Genomic DNA, 17,836 nt, shown 5'->3' with positions numbered 1-17,836 from the left:
GTGTCACGCGTCTCACATGTCGCGCGGCGGGCCCTGGGCGTGTTCTGCGGCAATGTTCTCCTCGCCCCTCGTTTCTCATCCGGGAGATCCGTTTCACACCTCTTGGGACTAGCTCCTGGCGATGCCGGCAGCTGCTTTCCAGGCCTGTCTGACGACTCGTGCGTAGCGCCATGTCCGCATGGGAGCAACTCTACAAGCTTCCATATCGGGACGGAGGTATAAGGGGACGTCCATATATGGAAGGAGCAGGAAGCCCCCCGTATCTTACGCGAATGGCTCCGCGAAGCGTAGTCTGATTTTCGCCCACTGGTGTGAGTACAAGCTGCTGCCCATATCCGTCCATAAGGGCGACGTGCGGCTGGAGTATATCATGATAGGGTGCGGTCTGGGATGATGCCAGCGGTGCTCGTCCACAACTTTCCTCGCTAGCAATCCCTCTCTGCTCCAGGCAGCGCCGTCTCCCCTGAGCTCCCTTGCGGTACCGCCTCAGTTCAACCACAAATCGCATTCAGTGCCTTCCGACTTTGGCAATATGTCTGTTCCGTGGCCCATCCATCAGCAGATCGCGACCGCCTTCTCCTTCATCGGGTTTGTCCTCGTCACTATCCCCCTCTATTGGCATTTGGAAGGTGTGTTGTGGTTCGGATCGGCGTCGATCACCTTCCCTGACTACTGAATAGCATGGAATATGGGATGTGTTTTGTACATTTTCTGGAGCGGGACCCAGTGCCTCATCCAGTTCATCAACATGACGGTCTGGAAGGATAATGTTATCAACTGGGTTCCGGTGTGGTGCGACATCAGTAAGCCAAGGTTTCTCCCCCTTGATAGATCGAAGGCGCTTATGGAGTTCTCAGCCACAAGGTTCCGGCTGGCCTACAGCATTGGCATTTGCACAGCATCCCTCATTATAAACCGTCGTCTCTACAAGATCGCAACAGTGTCTACGGTGTCTATCACCCACCTTGACCGCCGTCGGATGATCATGGTAGATCTTGCTATCGGTCTCACTCCTTCTATCTTGGCGGTTGCCCTATGTAAGTTGCATTCTGCTGCTGTCCTGGAATAGCACGCTCATAATTCGTCTCAGACTGGTTTATTCAGGGTCATCGCTTTGACCTCTACGAGGGCTACGGTTGTATCCAGGAGATCCCGAACACCATCTTGGCGTATTTCCTGTACACGACCTGGCCCATCGTCATCGGTTTGATCTCTATGGTGTATTGTGGTAAGCTATGAGCCGATCATGATTATATTAGCGCCGTGCTAAATATCTTTCTCAGCGATGACATTGCGCGCCTTTTTGAAGAGGCGCAAGCAGTTCAACGAGCTCATGTCGTCTAACAAGAACCTGACGTTCAACCGGTACCTCCGTCTCATGGGTCTCGCGAGCATCGAAATGCTCTGCACTGTCCCTCTCGGCATCTGGTCTGTGGTCCAGGACTCGAGGTTCCCGATCTACACGTGGTACGGTCTGGGGAACCTACACTACGACTTCTCCCGCGTCGACCAGTACCCGTCGATCATCTGGGTCAACAATCCATTGATGCGCGAGGCGATCGTCTTCGATATCTGGGACACTATCACTTGCAGCCTCGTGTTCTTCGCGTTCTTCGGCTGCGCTGAGGAGGCGCGGAGACACTATTCTCTCGCTCTCGCCTCGTTTGCGAAGAAGGTCGGCATCCCGATCACCTTCCTGTCGCGCGTTACGGGCTCGAGCGGCCCTATGTATGGGTATGTTCGCTTCCGCCGAATGGTGTGACGCACTTGATCTGACCTCGCGCGATCTATAGCACTCCGGGCTCGAAGCCGACGAGCAGCGCCCTCGGCCGCATCACCATCCCCTCGTTCGTGCAGCGCAAGCGACACGACTCCCTCCTCTCCTTCTCCGACAACCTGTCGTCTGCGGTCTCTATCGGCGACGAGACACCGGTCGACGAGACCAAGGCGCCCTATACTCCCTCCGAGCACTCCGCCAGCTCGAGCACCTGCTTCCCCTCGCCTGCATCTGCCAAAGGCACCGATGAGAAGTACGAGGTGTTCACGTTGCCGACGCCGCCGCAGCTTGCGCACGACGCTTCCGCGCTGGAACGCGCTTCACCCGACGTGCCGGCACCCGTGCACCGGGACTCCATGGACATGGTCTAATCATACACCGCCTTCCCATCCCCGCGTAGGCGTAGAAGCACACGAAGAAAATCCCGAGGTCCCCCACACTCGCTATCTGAACTGTTTTATTTGGGCTGTCGGCTTGTCGCACTACTGGAACTATCACCCCACCCCCCACTGTATTGTTAGCTAACGGATATCTCCTCCGTCGCCTGCTGTTTCTATACCACCGCGGCCGCTTTTGATTGCTGCAGAATTACTCCGGCGGCCTAATAGTGTTATTCATATGTATCCTCAGTGCTACCTAGGATTCGGTCTTTCGGAATTCTGTATCATCCTTGTTGTTACTGCAATAGACGCTGTTTACACGATCAGCCCACAGGCGCGCACACGAGAAGGCCATAATCATCTGATTCAGCTCGTGCACGCGTACGCTGTTCGCATGAGTGCCTGGTTTTGTCATCGTAGATCGCATCGATGAATCATCCGCTCTACACCCGCTCGCGAGCATGCAACAACCCTGAGAACCGGAGGGACGAATCGGTGCGGCAGCGTTGGCCTCATATGGCGCGCCGGGGAGGGGACGGAGTGGAAGCTCGCTCGCGTTCCTTTCCCTTCTGTCCCCTACTCCGCTGGTCTTCGCCCCCCCCCCCCCCCCACTGCTGTCGCCGTTAAGATGTCCAGCAACGCCGTGTCGCATTCATCTCAAGAGTGGGAGAAGGACGCCAAGGATATCCGGGATGCTGCTCCCGCGTTCCTGGAGTACACGAAGGCCTCGGAGGACGACTTGTTTGAACAAGGATCTGTAGACCCTATTTACGAGGCGAAAGCACGCTTGCTCAATCATGCAGTCCGAGAGATCGGAATGGGTAGATATCAGGTGGGTAGCTGCCCTGTGCAGATCGGTAGAGTCACAGGTGCTGACCTCAACCATAGTGGTACCTTTTCGTCGTAGCTGGCTTCGGATGGTTTTCGTGCGTGCTATGTCCTCATTGCAACGATGTCATCGTCCTGATAGTCTCTTCCCGTTGCAAATGCAGAGATAGCGTCTGGCCGGTAAGCGACCCCGCTGATCGAACTTGGTGCTTCTTCGTCCTCATGCCATCCACCAGCTGATCGGCGGTCTCATTTTGAGTCCAGTCGTGAGCGAGTTCCAATTCCAAAGTGAATTCCTGTCTCTGGCACTGAACATCGGCTTGTTTGTCGGCGCGGTGTTCTGGGCTCTTGGATGTGACATTTGGGGAAGACGGTGAGTCTCGACGCTTGATCGAGAGTCCTTGGATTTATTGATTGGCTTCATCCTTCAGCTGGTCCTTTAACTTCACGCTCTTGATCGCTGGAGTTTTCGGCCTCGCGGCTGGCGGCTCGCCCAACTTCTTGACTCTTGCATCCCTCCTAGCTGTCGTGGGGTTCGGCGTGGGCGGGAACATGCCCGTAGACTCTGCAGTCTTTCTTGGTGCGCGACCTTCGCATACCAATCCCACTGCATGACATACTCATGTGACATGACAGACTTTGTCCCCGGAAGCCATCAATACTTGTTGACGATCTTGTCCATATGGTGGTCTGTCGGGCAACTCATCGCCAGCTTCGTGAGTTCGATCGTTGACCCCGAGTTTGCGAAGTCGCTGACCGCCGCGGCCAGATCGCATGGCCGCTCATCTCCCACTTCTCTTGCGCTGAGACCGCGACGACGTGCTCGCGCTCCGAGAACATGGGCTGGCGCTATCTGCTCTTCACCCTCGGCGGCATGACGCTGCTCCTCTGGGCATGCCGCTTCTTCTTGTTCCGCCTCGAGGAGAGCCCGAGGTACCTCGTGGGCCGGGGGCGCGACGCGGAGGCCGTCGAGGTCATCCACCGGATCGCGGCGTTCAATGGCTGCACATCGAGCCTCACGCTGGAGCAATTGACCGTCGCGGGCGAGAGCGCCGCAGCGTCTGACCCCAGCGGTGCAGCGGCCGCTCAACGTCGCAAGTTGTTGAGCGAGAGCTCGGTCTGGAGCAGTCATCACATCCGAGCTCTGTTCAAGACTACAAAGTTAGCCTGGTCGACCAGTCTGCTCATCGTGTTGTGGGGCATCATCGGCCTTGCGTCCACCCTGTACAACAGCTTCCTGCCGTACTTGTGAGTGTGCATGTCATCATGTTCTGTTTCACAGGCCGATTATCGTGTACAACAGACTAGCGCATCGAGGTGCAAAGTTCGGCGACAGTAGCTACTACATAACCTATCGCAATGTAGGCCGCCCCCTTCCCCTCTCCTGGGCCTTTGCTGATACGCAGACGTCAATAGGAGGTCATCTTGGGCGTCATCGGCGTCCCGAGCGCGTTCTTCGCAGGATGGGCGGTCGAGCAGCGACACATCGGACGCAAAGGCGCCTTGGCCATCTCCGCGGGCGAGTAGCTTCTTGCCTTCCCTGAGTTGCATTATTCAACGACCCCTCGCGAAAGATAGGGCTCACTGGTGTCTTTCTCTTCGCGAGTACCACCGCCCGCAGCTCTGATGCTTTGCTCGGGTGGAACTGCGGGTGAGTGCGCGATCAACTCCATGAGTCGTCTGACTAAGAGATTTGTGCGGTATAGGTACGCTTTTGCTAGTAATGTGAGCATTTCAAGGCAGGATAGACGTTTACACCAGCTGACGTATTCGGCCGTGCAGATAATGTACGGCGTCCTGTACGCCATCTCCCCTGAGGTCTTCCCTGCCAAAGACCGTGGAACAGGGAATGGCCTCACCGCCACTGCTACCCGTGTCTTCGGCATTATAGTGAGTCGTCGTATTGCATGTCACTAGCACGATCTGATCGCAATTTGCAAGGCCCCGGTGATTGCACTATATGCCAACCTCAATACGGCAGTCCCGGTCTATGTATCGGGTGCGCTGATCATAGGCAGCGGTGTCCTTGCGCTGCTGCTGCCTTATGAACCGAGGGGCAAGACGTCAATCTAGTGCGGGGGCTCAAGGTAAGAGTGGTGTGCAAATAAAGGTGTAGCGTAGATGTTCTTGTTGTAGATGCAATGTCCAAAGGTAGACCTATCGAATCGCTTTTTTCTCGGTTTACTTCGTGTGCCCCAGCACCGCGGGCTATAGCATCGAGTGCAAGAAGTCAGTCTGAATATCTGCCAAGATCCTGACATCTCAGTGAGTCCATAAACAAGCGGAGCAGCAGGAGCTGACCAAGGGTCCTGCAGATCGTCACACAAACTAAACAGATGATGGCTCGGCACCTCGCAGGCGTACATCAAGTTCTGTCCTTATCTCAGTGCGGTTTCGTGAAACAATACCGACATGCCGTGCGATGCCTGCCTTTGAAAACAGGCCCGGGGGTATGGGTGAGCGTATAGCCGACCTTGCGTCTCAATCGTGTGCCATGTCCTGTCAGCAACACATTCGTAATAGTACGCCCCTCCGCAGATGTCGAGCTAACGGAGACATTAGAACATAGCTTCGAGTAGAAGCAGCCCAGTACTGTTCTGAATCTGGTGAACTGGAAGTCCTCCGAACCAAGACCATCTCGGTGAGCGGCTCTCCGACAGGGCGCTTGACGCGGTCATCTGGACAACTCGGAGGGTCTTCTGCCCCTTATAAAGCATGATTCGAGTGTTCTTACAGCCGAATGCAATTAAATCGTTATCCGAACCCTTGGTAATAACTCAGCTTAATCACCATATATCTCCAATTCTCTGCGCGCGTCCATTGCGCCTGGACTCAAGACGCTACACCTGCACGCACAAACGGATAGTTGATTGACTGACCCTCACAGTGATGTTCTGGTTATACGGCCTCGCTGCCATGGCGGCGTGCGTGTCCGCTTGGTTTTGGACATCTTTGCAACAACAGGCAATCACGATGGATCAATTGACGTCGCCTCAAGCCGTGGTAAGGCACATTCTCTTGAAAGCCAAGCGTGTTCTCATTATCATGTCGAAATGTAGTTCTTGGACCCGCGTTCGTTCGCAGTCATGGGGAGTGGTGCCGACTTTCGAGGAGAGGCCTTCAAGGCACACTTCAATCCAACGAACTTGACGCCTCCCTTGATTCAGATCTTCCACCCAGACTTTTTGTCGATTCTCGGCACATCTCCGTCGCTTCGTACAATTGCTTCAATCCCGGGAATACCCTTTGCGCATGAGGCACCCATCTGGCATCCCGAGAGGGACGAAGTGTTCTTCTCCAGCCATTGCGGGGCCGATCTCGGCTGGGAGCCGTGCGACAGGAATAACCACATCTCGAAGATTGAGATGAAGGATGTGGATGCGGCGCTGCAAGCATCGTCAAGCATGACTTCCCCGGTCAACGTAACCGTTACAAAGGTCTGTGTATATGCGCCTTAACAGTTGTGTGGGACCTTCGAGGGCTCACTGGTATAGCAGCTGGATATCCCAGACAGCCGTCAGATGACATGGGGCGGCACCGGTCCTTACAACAGTTCTTTACTTCTCATCAACTCTGGCAGGGATAAACTGCCGTCCTCTCTGGCGCTAGTCAATCCCGCTCCACCGTACAATGTTACTATACTGTTGGACAACTACTACGGGCGTCAGTTCAACTCCTTGAATGATGGTAAGATCCATCCCAAAAGCCACGCAATATTCTTCACAGACGTTACGTGCGTACCTCGGAGTGGTGGTGTACCTGCGCTGATATTGAGTTTCCTGGATAGTTACGGCTTCCTCAAGCACTTCAGGCCCACACCACAACTCCCGAACCAGATTTACCGCTTCGACACTGATACTGGCGATCTTCGCGTCGTAGCGGATGGTCTTTTAAAACCAAACGGTCTTGCGTTCTCGGGAGATGGCAGCATTGCCTATGTGTGAGCATAGAATTCATTTGAATTTAGCTATAGTTATTCGTTTGTCTCCTTTCAGGGCAGACACGGGCGCAGCGCAAGGCTTCCTGGGTAGGAATCAGACAGGCCCCGCCACGATGTACGCATGCCTCAGTTAATGCTAACGCTATACTGAAAATCGATGATACACATGCAGTTATGCTTTTGATGTCGATTCAGTCAGCCAGACGTTCTTGAATCGCCGCGTGTTCGCGTACATTGATGCCGGCGTGCCGGACGGGATTCAAGTCGACACGAAGGGTAACGTCTACTCCGGATGCGGGGACGGCGTTCATGTTAGTGCCACTTGTCTTATGTGCTTCATTCTGCGCGTTAGCGAAATCTTACAGGTATGGAACCGAAACGGTGTCTTGCTTGGGAAATTCTTTATAGGCAGTGTGGCTTGTAACATGGTCTTTGCAGGCGCGGGGAAGCTGGTGATACTGGCTCAGACTGCTGTCTATGTGGCGCGTATAGCCTCCGAGGGCATAAAACTAGCATTTCCGTGACACTAAAAGCACAGGCGTAGTACGTATCTAGTAGTGTTACCTTCATCGAGGCTGTATCTTTCCATTGATATGCACCTTACCCTTGGGTGCCTACTACTATGTGGCGCCGATTACAACAGGTTCCGCATGCCACGAGGCGCAAGTCTCTGTTTTCGTACCTTTCAGAGAGGGAGACGCGTGCCACACCTAACTTTAAGAGCTGTCTGATTCTCAGACCTTAGAACACATCGATCGAGGAAACCAACATGGTCTTATTGACACGTTTTCTGGCTATCGCGCACAGCACGATGAACATCGAGGATGGACCTACAATGCGACCCCAGCCTTCCTTCATCTGCCATCTCCTGCGCATCACAGATATGGCGGAGGACAGGACGCGTTGGGACCTCGACTGGGAGAAGGTCTTCAAGATCTTGAAGGATCCGATGAAAGTGTATCGCTTGTTGTTGCAGGGTCGGCCGATGCTGGGGGAGATGGATAAAGGAGCAATTGATACATATTGCGCCGCCCTCCGCGAAGCTCAGAAGACAGCATTCATTTGTGCGCACTGCTTCCGCGCTCCAGAGTTCAAGCTAGACAAACTCTGGCAACTTTGGGATGATGACAAGCGGCTGCAGCACATGTTCGCAGGGCTCGAATTCGCTTGCGAGAGCTCGCCGCTGTCCCAGGATGCACGGGTTTTATGCCCTGAAGTCTCCATCTCCCATCTTCTAAGGGAAGGAGGGAAGCTTTTGTCGATCTAGTCCGCAAGTTCATCATTTCGGCAGGCCAGACACCGCCATATGCGCTCCCCTTCCCTTTCCCTGACCCTTGGTGGCAGCAGTTGGCTCGGGAGTTTCCCAAGCCACAACCTGAAGCGTACATAGCTATGACTCTCATACGGCAGGAATTCATTGGTGAGCCTCTGATCTGCATCGCGTCGATATGTTGTGAAGCAGGACGGATAGCTGATGCTGTATTTATACCTTCTTAGCCAATTTCATCACCGGTGTCTATGTCTCCGTCGAGGACGTCTATGACAAATGTAACAGTGACGCGATCATGGATGCCATCAAGGATGTAATGAGGTGCTACCTCGACTATGCGTTGGAAGATTTGAGAGATAGAGGAGGCCACCACCGCTTGCCCCGCTGCAAAAACTGCCATCGCAGTGCGGTAGGGCTGGAGGCTCGTACCAAGCTTTTGGAATGTAGGCCATGCAAGGAGAATATGAATGTCAGCGTTTATTATTGTTCGAAGTGAGTATACCCTGATTTTACTATCACCCAATCGATGTGTTTGACTGTACATTCTTGTAGAGGATGTCAGAGGGAAGACTGGCCTCTACATAAAGGAGATTGTGGAAGAACCTCGCTCTGCATTTCCGACCTACCCGTAATAGGCAGCGAAGTAGATGAATTTCCCCTACCTGGCGCGTTTTACGATGATAGAGACCGTTTTCTCCAAGATCGTTCCGCTGCTTTCAAACGCCTCGTTCTCTATTTGGATCAATCGCCGGATGCCGATTACGTTCTCTTCACCTCGGATGACAAGCCAGTCGACGTGATCATAGATGATAGCAAAGTCAAGTACAGGTTCCGCTTGTGGAGAGCGCGCGTGTTGCACGGTGTACCGTTTAGTGTACCGATGCCGGCAGAACACTTGATCAAGCATTATGCGACCAAGCCAGGCCTCAGTCGGTCACTTATTCTCGAGCAGCTGGAGAAGGAGCACGGGGTGACCCCCAGAGAGCTTGATATAATATGCACGATGGAAGAAACCGTCAAGGAATCCACCAGGTCACATTTGGAAGAACTCGAGGCAGTATTGGACAATCTGCAAGAACTAAAAGAAATGTGAGTTTCTCATCGTTAGGCGCTTTACTCACTAATCATTCATGTGGCTTCTGGATCAGATGCAGTACTTAGTCTACCTGGTCTCCTTTTATTGAAGGCGTTAAGATTACACCCATGGACATGTGTCAATATACTGTTTGTCTGTTATGTCAGAGTGCCTTTCTTCCAGGATAAAGCCGAAGAGGGGACAATACGGTGCAGAGTTGGTCTAGTTGCGAACCTTATGAGACTGACGGGTAGGTGGAGACTTCACACGTCCCGCCTGGGGATCCCTCCATTGTATTCATAGCGATTGCTTGAATGCCCTTTGAGAAGTGTATAACATTGCCACGGAAGACAAGGGATTTACAGATCAACAGGTGTACCCCATATTGCCAGACGGTGCGAGACCTGGCAGCGACGAGTATGCAAGATTTGGCCCTGTTAGGATCAGAGGCTTTTGCCAAATAAGAGCAAATAACGCCTACGCGTCCTCAGAGCGCGCCTCCCGCCGCGCTGCTACATCTTGGTACACGCGTCCGAAATCCTTCACTGCCTTCACTGTTGGCCTGCAGCTGAGATATCACCATCCCCTTGTCTAGCTCTGTGACGGCCATATTTTGAACAGTCATGAGCAGACCTAAGATTGATATTGACTTGTATCTCACGGAAGCCATCTCTGCAACCCCGGCGGATTTGCACCCATTCTTTGAGTCTTTCCAGACGCTCTACAGTCGTAAGTGCGTGATTGACGAATAAAGTTACTTCCGGGGCGCCCTGACATCTTGTATTTGCAGGCTATGGCACCAAATGACGCTCAAGCTGTTCGATTTCTTCGAGCATCCTCTATCAAAGCCGTACAGAGTGGACGTCTTCGACAAGTTTGTGCGAGACTTTGACTCGCGGCTAAATCAACTACGGCTTGTAGAAATGGGTGTGAAGGTCTCCAGAGAGTTCGACAGTGCGTCGTCATATCGCGTTCTGAGGCATATATGCTGGTTCCTAACGAACACGGCGTATGCAGATCCAGTAACACATTTGACATTCCTGACCGACCTGCTCTCGCGCGTGAATACCGAAAAAGCGCCAGAAGCGCACGTCCTGCTCCTTTCTAGTCTCGCGCATGCCAAGCTCGTCTATGGCGACCTCGAGGGCTGCAAGAAGGATATGGACGCAGCATGGAAGATCTTAGATGAACTCACAGGAGTGGACACAACCGTGAACGCTGCATACTATGGCGTGGCTGCCGATTACTATAAGGTATGTCACACTGCTTCCCCAGCTTTAGCAGTACCGGTGCTCACAGGCTTCTCAGGCCAAGGCGGAGTACGGAGCATACTATCGGAATTCACTCCTGTATCTGGCATGCATTGACCCCGCCAAGGACCTAACTCCACACGACCGCCTAGGGCGTGCACACGATCTCGCACTCGCTGCGTTCCTTGGTGACTCAATTTACAACTTCGGTGAACTGGTATGGTGTTTAGCTCGTACGTCATAATGCGGGGTGTCTTACTAACATGTGTTTGTTACTTGCACACACAGCTCATGCATCCAATTTTGGACGCACTTGACAGCTCGCCATACGAATGGCTCAAGAAGATGCTGTTCACGTTCAACGAAGGCAATGTCGGCAAGTTCGAAGGCCTTGCCCCTATCCTGCCGCAAGAGGTGAGCTATTATTACCCTACACGCGGACGTCCGCTCATGTTGCACGCACAGCCGATCCTCTATGATAATTTCAACCTGCTTCGGCAGAAGATCTGTCTCATGGCGCTCATCGAGTCGGTGTTCAAGCGTGGTTCAAATGACCGGACGCTCTCGTTCCAGACGATCTCGCAAGAGACGCGGCTTGACATCGGTGAGGTCGAGCATTTGGTGATGAAGGCTCTCAGGTGCGTCACTAGGTCGTTGCGCTATGCGGATCCTGACATCGATTTCGCGGCTTCAGTTTGAAACTACTGAAGGGGTCCCTGGATCAGGTGGAGCAGAATGCGCACATTACGTGGGTGCAGCCCCGCGTGTTGTCCACGGACCAGATCGGGGCTCTCGCGAAGAGGCTGAACACATGGGGGGAGAAGTTGCACAAGGTGGAAGAGCGGATCGCCCCCGAAGTGCTCGTGAATGGCTAATGTATGTATCATGCACTTGTTGTCATCGTAGGTTTCAGTGTATCTTCGTATGAACTCAATTATACGAACCTGCGCTGCGTGCTTGTACTCGTATTCGTCTTCAACGGGCATGATATGTCTGTTTAGGCCGAAAATTAGGCTTTCCAATGTCTGGCACATTTGAATTGCCTTGCGTAACTGCACTCAACGCTAAATGCTGCCTGAAGCGCTACTATCGCAATACGTCAGGAGGCTACGAGTTTGACTGCATTCAATCAAGCTGAGAAGATGTTCCTCTACGAAGGGAAGCGTACATGATGCATCTGGTGTGTTTTCAAGCGCAATCAAAACACTCATGCCAGACCTGCACGTCATTGCCCGCAGTGATGTGATAACAGAAGGCTGAATAGACAGTTCACACATGCAGCTACAGGCCGAAGTGAACATTAGGTCTTAGAAGGGCGGTATTGGTATCGGAGAAGCCAATATATGGCCGTTACGATCTACAGTGTTTTTGCGCAAAAATCAAAGGAGAGCCTATGTGGGGTTTAACACAAGGACGGGAAGAAGGCAGTGTCCAAAAAAGGTAATCAGAGTATTGAGCAGCCCAGCGGCTGCATGTCGACCTCGCGCACATCGCATGTTGCCCTCTTCCTCTCTCTTCCCCTTCTCGGATACGCCCATCCAGCTTGCGGCCACGCAACACGTCTCGCGGCGCACAACGTGCCCTTCATTCTCGCCTCCTGCTTTTCATTTTGCGTTCTATACTACTATACTCAGATCTCCCGGTGACGCCAAGGTGACGACGCTTGCCCGACGACACTTCCACCATGGACATGGACCAGCCCCCGGAGTATGCTAGCAGGCTTCCCTCGACGTCTACATTCTCGTTTACTGCACCGTTTCCCCCACCGTCAGAGGCGTCCTCGTCTAATGTGGCTTCCGCCCTCAAGCAACGACGAGTCTCGCTAGCCACTAATTCCTCACCACGAATAGTTCCTGCGTGGAGCTTTCGCGACGACACCGGCGTCGGTGTGCACTCAATAGACTCATCAGGCCTCGCTCCGGAGAAGAAGGGCAAGATGCGGAGGATCGAGAGCAGCATTGACCGGACGGACGAGGAGGGAGCACTCCAACCCTCGACGGAGAAGAAGCCGCGGAAGAAGTGGACGATGGAGGAGACGCAGATGCTAGTGAACGGCTGCAACAAGGCAAGTGTGTCACGGCCCGGATCGTGGTAGTGTGCTAAATCTGTGCCGTCCCAGTGGGGTGTCGGTAACTGGAAATCTATTTTGAACGATACCGAGTTCAGGTTTGACAATCGTTCGCCTGTTGATCTCAAGGATAGGTGAGACCTTCAATCACAGTTGAATGCTCGAATCGAAACCTGGCGGTAAGAGCACCGTCGTCCTCGGATGTTTCGAGGACAGTGGGGCCTGTGCAGAGAACGTCGGCTTTTGACAGTAGGCCACACAATAACCGTGTCGACGCACTCTTGCTACCTGCTGTCAGACGTTTTGAACTGCGCTATTGGAATTCCTGTGTCTGAACGCATTCGTTGAGGGCAGCGCGCATGCATGCAGTGCGTTTTACATGATGCCGCCCGCAGCGTCCGCGTACTACTCTAAAGACAGTTGCACGTAATGCAGGCGTGCCCAAGCGTCTTCGTGATTCTTAACACTATCTGACTTGAGAATGTGCGTCATGCTGACCCTTCACACAGGTTCCGCACATACTTCCCTGACGCATACAAGCAGCACTATCCGAATGCCAAGACCCATCTGTCCTCCAAGATCCGCTCCGCGCTACCAGACGGCTCGTCCATCTTCGAGAAGACGCGCAGCAAGAAGCGGCGGCCGTTTACAGAGGAGGAGGATCGGGCACTCAAGGCGGGTTACGACAAGCACGGGACTGTCTGGGCGACGATTGTGAAAGACCCAATCTTCCAGGAGCAGAACCGGCGCTCGACAGATCTGCGTGACCGGTTCCGAAATGCATTCCCGGACTTGTACCAGGCCGCGGGCTATAAGCCGCGCGCATCGACAAAGAAGAAGCGGGGCGAGGCTCCACAGCCTGTGCGCGCGGCTACGGATGACCAGCTCGCGCCTGTGAGCAGCAGCGGGCAGGCGCAGCGGAAGCGCAGACATACCACGCAGGGGCTGTTCCGCGGTGGCACGAAGAGCGTACCCGAGAGCGCAACGAATTCCGAGGACGAGGATAGTTCAGATGGCGAGGACGACACGCCCGCATCGACCTCGAAGGATGGCGTGCAGTCTGTGCCCCGCGATGAAATGACTCCAGCGTCGGACTACCCCGCGGAAATGGATATGCAGACCGTCGACCCGCTGGCGATCCCCGATTTCATCCCGGGTTCTTCGTTCTCGGAGATGACCGATTCGTCACAGTCGCAGAACTGGTCGACCGTGCTTGAGACACCTCTCAACGCTGGCGCATGGTCATCGGCAGCGAATGCCGCGTCCCCCACATCGTCTCATCTTTCCTCCGACTACTTCCTCAATAACTCACCTTTCCATCGGCAAGGCTCTGGTACGATGATTGGCAAGTCTGCGTGGGGCCCTCAGGACTGGCTCTCTGCGAACCCACGTCTCGATCCCTCTGGTGCGACTAGCAGCAATTCTTCCTACGTTGGTGGCGTCTCGCCGGCACCCTCCTCGCCATTCTCCTTTGCTCACCTCAACCACGGTGTTCTCGATCGATACGACCTCTTCCCGCCATCACTTGCGCACGACTTCGCGTCTGAAGCTGGCGTTGGCGATACACATTCGACGTTCTCGGATCCAGATATATTCTCGTCCAGTAGCTTCCGCGGGTTTACCCACCACTCGAACTATGCTGGTGATCTCATCTTCGGTGCACGCTCGCACCAGCCGCAGCATCAACCATTCGATTACGGGCCTGGGTTCGGCTTTGGCAACGCTGGTCTTGGATTGTCCGGCGTGCAGCCGATGCAACTACACACGCCCGCATTGCCTGGAATTGATGAGATCGAGCTGACATCGATTACACTTGAAGACCAGGGCGATATACGGCACCCGCTCGAAGAGGCGGCTGACACAGCTGTGCTCAAGGATGACGGGGGCGCGGGCATGACTCTGTCCGAGCTCGGTGCCTTTGGCGTATCGCCACAAACGCTCGAGGACATAGTCGGATTCAGCTCGGAACTCCATGCCACGCCACCGGGCACGCCGCAGTCGACCTCGCGCTCGATGCGTGCGCATTCTGCCATGCACGTTGGCTCGTCTCATAACCGTTCGATCAGTGTTCCGCCTTCGGAGCATCGTGTGGCAGTTACGCGCGCAGCGCAGACGCAGGTGATGAAGACGCGGCCCCTACAGCCTCCACCACGATCCATGTCTCTCATGGAGATGCTCCCCGTGCAGCCGGCGGACACAATGGCTTCGCAGCCGCAGACATTCCAGTCTTTGCAGGCGTACGCGACGGAGGGCTGGCGGCAGCAAGCGGACATGTACGACTTGCCATTCCTCGATCTTCACTACTACACGTCGACCAACAATCCGCCTGCCACGATGCCTGTGGATCCGAATTCAGTGTTTGCGAAGCCCGATGCGGACATCCTGCGACAGGGCCAAGCACTTGATCTTGCGGAGACGTATCCGAACGCATCGAGAACGTTCGGATTGCCGCCGTCCCTGACTCAGCATATCCCAATGATGTCTCAAAGCGCGAGCAGTACACCGCCTGCGACGACAAGAATGCTACCGTCGCATCATCGTGGGCAGAGCGCGGTGTCACCGCAGGACCTGCTGCTCCGCAAGAGCAGCGACAATAAGAGGAAACGCTCGAGCTGGGATGGAGGCGTTCATTAGATGGATGATGTCAGAGGATTTCGGCGGATCTCTGAGACTGTGGCCGCTTGTTTGGAATTTGATTGGTATATTTTTGGATTATTGTTTGCTCGTCTCATGCATTCTGTCATATCTCATTTATCGCCTTCCATGCACTTATGCAGACGCATTATTCACGGATCTCAATGGTACAACCGAGCAAATTCCGGACGACTGTCTCAATAAGAGCCCCGCCCCGATTGCGAGTTGCGAGAGCTTGTGCTGACATCCGTGCAATTTAGGGCTGAGCAAACAACATCATTATTGACGCTAGCATGTCAGTCCAGTAGGGGAGTCGCGAGGACTCCCAGGATCACCTCCACAGCCCGTGTCATTTGAATCTATAAGTCAAAGGGGGCCAGCGATGTGCTTCAGGATTTAAATTATACAATGACTGGTCCCAACCTCCATCTCGATATCACGTTGGGCTGCTTCTTTGTCGGTACTCTGTTCTCACTGATGTACGTCTCTGTTTTGTGCTGCCTGAATGCCGTTAGTTGACACAGGGGATGTAAGCCTCTACGGGTACACTAGTGCGCAGATACTTTATTACTTCAAAAGATATCCTGGCAAAAACGTCTTCACAAGGGTATTAGTAAGTTAAGTAGGACAAGACGTGGCTTCTGGCCTACTGATGACGTCGATCTCATGATAGGTTGCGATTCTATGTTGCGCCTGCAGTCCTTGCTGTCCGTGTCTTCACGCTATCTCATACAATGCATTTCCAGCCTCCTGAATACTGCATACAATATCATCAACGCCCAGGTATCTTTGTGTACTCCCCCATGGAGTCGAGTTTGAGTCTGTCGCTAGTTTCTGTGGTATTATCTTGTGCAACATCACGGCAACATTCGTGGGTATATGCAGCTTGTTGGGTTAGTCAACATTTATAGACACTATAGTTCTGCTCATCGATGATTATGCACAGGTCGTTTGAGGTGGGTTTCGGTGATCTTGACCTAAAATGACCCATAATCAAACCATTGTAGGCTTTCCAAGTAACAGCTGTGAGTACTCCCGTCTTCGTGAGTCGTTCACCACTTAAGAAACGCCGATCTCAAGTCCGTCACAGGCTTCCTAGTACAATGGTCTGCTCAGTCATCTTAAGCGATTGTCTCGCTATTGATGCTTACATCTGGCGACGTGAGTGGTCCACATCGTGGTACAGGAAGCGAGACTTACTCCGAAGCTGAAGTATTGGCTGGCAGATGGCATCGACTACCAATCCTCAGCGTTGCGGTAATCTCGCCCTATGATTATGATATGGGGCTTCGACTGAAGCACTCTGTTAGATCTCACTGGGTGCAGTGTCGTTGAGTTGGTCTTTTTTTTTTTCGAATGCCTTTGTTTGCGATTTTGACTTAGTGGACAGTCAGCGGGATAGGTGCGTCGCCGTCATATAGATATGATCAAAATTGATCAAACATCAGCAACGATCCACGATTTGTCAGTGAGAGTTGCTTCGAACATGAAAGAATAACTAAACCTTGCGTATAGTACCTCGGTTCAGTATATCGCGGATTTAGCTGGCATCAACGTATGGATCCTTATGCCTGTGTATATGATGCTGACCGCCTGTAATTCTTCAGATTTCGGCGCTTGTATACGTTCCGTCCGTACTAGCTTCGGATGCATTCATCACAGCAACCCTGTGCTGGATCTTGCACGGGCAACGGACAGGATTCAGAACGTAAGTAATATCACAACAAATGAACACAGCAGACATGTCATGCATGGGACTTAGAACGGAGATGCTGCTCACAAAGCTCATAGTTTCTTCAGCAAATCGTGGCCTCACGAACCTGTAAGTTCGCTATTTATCCCCCTTAGCTGTCCTGTCCGCCAGCTGACGTCTCCATACAGCGTGGTGCAAGTGCTTATACTCATAACGGTAGGTGCTGACACCAATCCTCAGCACACTTATGCTTATGGCTCATCGGGCATGACCTCTACTAGATTACTCGTGATATAGATACTGGTCATCTCATTGTCCTTGTCTTCATTTTGCCAAATACAACTCGTACGTCATGCAAGCAGCTTCATCGTCGTCGTATTGACTCATCCAGCACAATCCCCACAGTCTACATCAATACTTTCCTCGCAGTGTTAGCCTGATTTCAACTCGCCAATCAATGTGTCAGCTGATGTCACATCATACAGGCTGAACGCCAGTCATTATCTCAGGGCGATTGCCGTTCCATTTTCTGGTGTCGAGTGCTCCTTAGAGCTTTCCGACTTCGATCTTGATATGCATCAGCATGGTTTGGACGAGTACGTAATTGACTCCCTATACACCGTCGCGGCGTCTGACTTTCATCTCTGTAGTCAGGAGCAAGGCGACAGACCGTCTGCCTTCCCGGCGAACGATACTAGCTCCAGAAACACCGATCAGGCAGAGGGAAGCGATCGGATTGATGGTGAGAATGTTGTCTGAACGTGTCCTCATGCAGGTCAAAAGCTAGAGTCTTACTTTGTTCACCTTCATGATGGCTGCACCGCTTGGAAGTGATGTATTGCGAGAATGTACCTCCCAATTGTCAGAGGCAGTTCATATTATATTAATTCTGAATGCGAACGTACCGTCCGCAAGCCTGTT

At 53.1% G+C, this 17,836-nt stretch overlaps 7 protein-coding genes across 7 annotated transcripts; all 7 read left to right on the top strand.

Annotated features, from left to right (window-relative positions):
• Positions 1-439: 439 nt before the first annotated feature.
• On the top strand, positions 440-2,340 carry POSPLADRAFT_1041916 (hypothetical protein). Its single transcript, XM_024477998.1, has 6 exons — positions 440-629; positions 681-803; positions 858-1,037; positions 1,091-1,228; positions 1,284-1,734; positions 1,794-2,340. Exons 1-6 carry the CDS (start codon positions 533-535, stop codon positions 2,146-2,148), a joined length of 1,344 nt encoding a protein of 447 aa, XP_024333465.1. The 5' UTR covers positions 440-532; the 3' UTR covers positions 2,149-2,340.
• Positions 2,341-2,785: 445 nt separating this feature from the next.
• POSPLADRAFT_1050571 (hypothetical protein) lies at positions 2,786-5,058 on the top strand (the record flags this gene model as incomplete). Its single annotated transcript, XM_024480013.1, has 13 exons — positions 2,786-2,989; positions 3,046-3,083; positions 3,150-3,165; positions 3,222-3,358; positions 3,417-3,565; positions 3,622-3,701; positions 3,755-4,233; positions 4,289-4,346; positions 4,402-4,504; positions 4,564-4,636; positions 4,692-4,710; positions 4,768-4,875; positions 4,927-5,058. 13 exons carry the CDS (start codon positions 2,786-2,788, stop codon positions 5,056-5,058), a joined length of 1,596 nt encoding a protein of 531 aa, XP_024333464.1.
• An 830-nt stretch (positions 5,059-5,888) lies between these two features.
• On the top strand, positions 5,889-7,517 carry POSPLADRAFT_1186497 (hypothetical protein). The gene is made up of 7 exons (XM_024489228.1): positions 5,889-5,988; positions 6,045-6,422; positions 6,483-6,718; positions 6,773-6,925; positions 6,981-7,040; positions 7,098-7,236; positions 7,291-7,517. Exons 1-7 carry the CDS (start codon positions 5,902-5,904, stop codon positions 7,447-7,449), a joined length of 1,212 nt encoding a protein of 403 aa, XP_024333463.1. The 5' UTR covers positions 5,889-5,901; the 3' UTR covers positions 7,450-7,517.
• A 177-nt stretch (positions 7,518-7,694) lies between these two features.
• On the top strand, positions 7,695-8,642 carry POSPLADRAFT_1050569 (hypothetical protein; the record flags this gene model as incomplete). Its single annotated transcript, XM_024480012.1, has 4 exons — positions 7,695-8,141; positions 8,165-8,345; positions 8,423-8,508; positions 8,601-8,642. 4 exons carry the CDS (start codon positions 7,695-7,697, stop codon positions 8,640-8,642), a joined length of 756 nt encoding a protein of 251 aa, XP_024333462.1.
• A 1,156-nt stretch (positions 8,643-9,798) lies between these two features.
• On the top strand, positions 9,799-11,525 carry POSPLADRAFT_1068071 (hypothetical protein). Its single transcript, XM_024482264.1, has 7 exons — positions 9,799-10,003; positions 10,061-10,224; positions 10,288-10,523; positions 10,579-10,737; positions 10,809-10,934; positions 10,986-11,158; positions 11,215-11,525. Exons 1-7 carry the CDS (start codon positions 9,894-9,896, stop codon positions 11,393-11,395), a joined length of 1,149 nt encoding a protein of 382 aa, XP_024333461.1. The 5' UTR covers positions 9,799-9,893; the 3' UTR covers positions 11,396-11,525.
• A 679-nt stretch (positions 11,526-12,204) lies between these two features.
• Positions 12,205-15,399, top strand: POSPLADRAFT_1071881 (hypothetical protein; the record flags this gene model as incomplete). The annotated part of the gene is made up of 3 exons (XM_024482468.1): positions 12,205-12,589; positions 12,938-12,956; positions 13,098-15,399. 3 exons carry the CDS (start codon positions 12,205-12,207, stop codon positions 15,220-15,222), a joined length of 2,529 nt encoding a protein of 842 aa, XP_024333460.1. The 3' UTR covers positions 15,223-15,399.
• A 231-nt stretch (positions 15,400-15,630) lies between these two features.
• Positions 15,631-17,674, top strand: POSPLADRAFT_1050566 (hypothetical protein; the record flags this gene model as incomplete). Its single annotated transcript, XM_024480011.1, has 6 exons — positions 15,631-15,701; positions 16,006-16,115; positions 16,246-16,247; positions 16,830-16,930; positions 16,985-17,044; positions 17,566-17,674. 6 exons carry the CDS (start codon positions 15,631-15,633, stop codon positions 17,672-17,674), a joined length of 453 nt encoding a protein of 150 aa, XP_024333459.1.
• Between the last annotated feature and the right edge of the window lie 162 nt (positions 17,675-17,836).

Source organism: Postia placenta, assembly GCF_002117355.1.
Source record: "Postia placenta MAD-698-R-SB12 unplaced genomic scaffold POSPLAscaffold_22, whole genome shotgun sequence".
Classification (NCBI taxonomy): domain Eukaryota; kingdom Fungi; phylum Basidiomycota; class Agaricomycetes; order Polyporales; family Adustoporiaceae; genus Rhodonia; species Rhodonia placenta.
Note: the sequence above shows the minus strand (reverse complement) of the source record. Positions and strands in the feature narration are given on the sequence as shown.

Bases quoted from the DNA above. Each gene is read 5' to 3' on its own strand.
- POSPLADRAFT_1068071 (XM_024482264.1), top strand. From the start codon at position 9,894: ATGAGCAGACCTAAGATTGATATTGACTTGTATCTCACGGAAGCCATC. The intron at 10,935-10,985 runs GTGAGCTATTAT...TTGCACGCACAG, and splicing joins CCCCTATCCTGCCGCAAGAG to CCGATCCTCTATGATAATTT. The intron at 11,159-11,214 runs GTGCGTCACTAG...TCGCGGCTTCAG, and splicing joins TTGGTGATGAAGGCTCTCAG to TTTGAAACTACTGAAGGGGT.
- POSPLADRAFT_1186497 (XM_024489228.1), top strand. From the start codon at position 5,902: ATGGCGGCGTGCGTGTCCGCTTGGTTTTGGACATCTTTGCAACAACAG. The intron at 5,989-6,044 runs GTAAGGCACATT...GTCGAAATGTAG, and splicing joins TGACGTCGCCTCAAGCCGTG to TTCTTGGACCCGCGTTCGTT. The intron at 6,423-6,482 runs GTCTGTGTATAT...CTGGTATAGCAG, and splicing joins TCAACGTAACCGTTACAAAG to CTGGATATCCCAGACAGCCG.
- POSPLADRAFT_1041916 (XM_024477998.1), top strand. From the start codon at position 533: ATGTCTGTTCCGTGGCCCATCCATCAGCAGATCGCGACCGCCTTCTCC. The intron at 1,038-1,090 runs GTAAGTTGCATT...AATTCGTCTCAG, and splicing joins TATCTTGGCGGTTGCCCTAT to ACTGGTTTATTCAGGGTCAT. The intron at 1,735-1,793 runs GTATGTTCGCTT...CGCGATCTATAG, and splicing joins TCGAGCGGCCCTATGTATGG to CACTCCGGGCTCGAAGCCGA.